This window comes from Myotis lucifugus, unplaced genomic scaffold (genome assembly GCF_000147115.1).
Source record: "Myotis lucifugus unplaced genomic scaffold, Myoluc2.0 scaffold_27, whole genome shotgun sequence".
NCBI lineage: Eukaryota > Metazoa > Chordata > Mammalia > Chiroptera > Vespertilionidae > Myotis > Myotis lucifugus.
This window is the reverse complement of record NW_005871075.1, coordinates 10,159,348-10,161,438: the sequence shown is the minus strand read 5'-3', so window position 1 is coordinate 10,161,438 and position 2,091 is coordinate 10,159,348. Positions and strand designations below refer to the sequence as shown.

General features: G+C 49.8%; 1 protein-coding gene across 1 annotated transcript in view; it reads right to left on the bottom strand.

The window, feature by feature from the left end:
- The window catches only part of TRAM1 (translocation associated membrane protein 1), a 26,385-nt gene extending 25,909 nt beyond the window's left edge, over positions 1 to 476 (bottom strand). Inside the window, exon 1 of the mRNA XM_006086372.3 lies at positions 91 to 476. Within this exon, the coding sequence (XP_006086434.1) occupies positions 91 to 213 (123 nt within the window). The 5' untranslated portion in view covers positions 214 to 476. The remainder of the gene's footprint in view (positions 1 to 90) is intronic.
- Positions 477 to 2,091: the final 1,615 nt, after the last annotated feature.

Sequence of the window (2,091 nt, the reverse complement as noted above, 5' to 3'; positions counted from 1 at the left end):
CCCGCGGCCCAGGCCCGCACCCCGGGGGGCCGGCACCTCTCGCCCCGCGACCCCAGGCGCCCGGGCGGTTGGGGCGCGGGGCGGGCTCACCTCGAACATGAGCCCCAGCAGGAAGACCATCGCCACACAGGAGACGATGTCCGCGTGATTCTGCAGGATGAATTCGTGGCTCAGGATCGGGGGGCTCTTGGTGCTCTTCCTGCGAATCGCCATGGTGAAGCCGCCGCCCGCGCTGCAGGTGCTCCGTCCGGCTCCGGTCTTCCCGCTGCTCACCGACCAGCCGCCGCCGCCGCCTCCCCCTGGCTGCTCCTCACAGCCCCGCCGCGGCCGCTCGCTGGGGCTTCACTTCCCATCCCACAGCCAGTACGCAGCCGCCGGGGCCGCCCGGAAAAAAAAAAAAAAAAAAAAAAAAGCGAGCCCACGGCGGGACGAGCATGCGCAGCAGGGAGGCGGCGCTCGCCTGTGCCGCAGTCGCCCCTGTCAGCCCACAGCGCCGCCTGGCGACCGGAGGCCGGCAATACCGGCCGGCGAGGACAGAAGCCTGCGCCAAGCAACGTGCCACCCCTGCTCCGCGCCAGACCAGGGGTTGAGGCACAAACTTCGCGAGCGGAGTGAACAGGCTAAATCCCTGGCCCGGGCGCTGACCGCCACGTGCTGTGGCGTGCAGGGCCGCAGGCATGCTTTCCCGCCCTCCTGGCTACCTTGGGCTGGGTTGTCAGTGCCTGCTTCCTTGTTGAATGTCACTTCTTTAAAAAAACAACAAATACATATATATGTATATATGTATATATATTATATATATTATATATAATGTATATAATATATATATAACATATATATATAAATTTTTTTTTTCCAGAGAGAGGGAGAGAGATATGATGAGAGAATCACCGCTCCAACCTGGGAATCCAACGGTGACCTCCTCCTGGTTCATAGATTGGCCCTCAACCACTGAGACACATCAGCTGGGCTAAGAATGCGGGTTTTTGAACCAGAATTCTGCCACTTATTATCTGTGTGATCATGAACAAGTTACGTAAACTCTATGAGTCTTGATTTCCGCATTCATTTATGCATTCATTTATTCAAAGAATATTTATTGGGTAGCTAGGCACTGGGGATACAGAACTGAATTAAAAATACAAATTAACCTATTCTGATGGGCTTTCAGTCTAGCGGTGGGAAATCTTTAAACAAGATTTAAAAAGTAGAACATGTTAAACTGAGATGAGGGTCCCAGAGAAAAATAAAGCAAGGGAATAGGGACAGTGTTGGGAAGTTGCATTTGCCTGAAGACCTCAAGGAGGTGAGGGAGCAAGCCACCTGGATATCATCTATAAAAAGATTACTGTAAGTGCCTACTTTAGCAACTAAATAGATGATTCAAGGAAAGTACTTAGTAGAGGGTTAGGGCTCTATAAATATTAGCTGTTATTGTGTTCTTCCTTTCTGGTCAAATGATTACTGGTTTCACTCACCTCCAAATCGCCTTCCAGTTTTTACATTAGACTGATGCTTCAAATAAGCTCAAAGTTTTTGGTGGTTTCCCCCATGACTAGCCCATGATGATTTGGCCCCTGCTTACTCAGACGGGCTCAAACCCTGTCTGGATAGGCCCCAATCTCCTAGTACCAGCATTACTGACTTCACACACTGTACAGCATGCGCTCTCCCCTGGCTATGTGTCTACTGCTTCTGTCCAGAATGCTTTCTCCTCTTCCCCCAGGACACTCCTACCCAGTGGTTCTCAACCTGTGGGTCGCGACCCCTTTGGTGGTCGAATGACCCTTTCATAGGGGTCGCCTAAGACTATCCTACATATCAGATATTTACATTACGATTCATAACAGTCGCAACCTTACAGTTATGAAGAAGAAACAAAAATAATTTTATGGTTGGGTCACAACATGAGGAACTGTATTCAAAGGGCCAGAAGGTTGAGAACTACTGCTCCTACCCATTACTCTAAATCTCATTCATGTGTGACCTCTTTGAAACCTTCACTGACTGCTCTCTTATAATTCAATTATATGTTTTAATAGCTTTAAGCTATAATTTATATCACATAGTTCGCCTATTTTAGGTGCACAA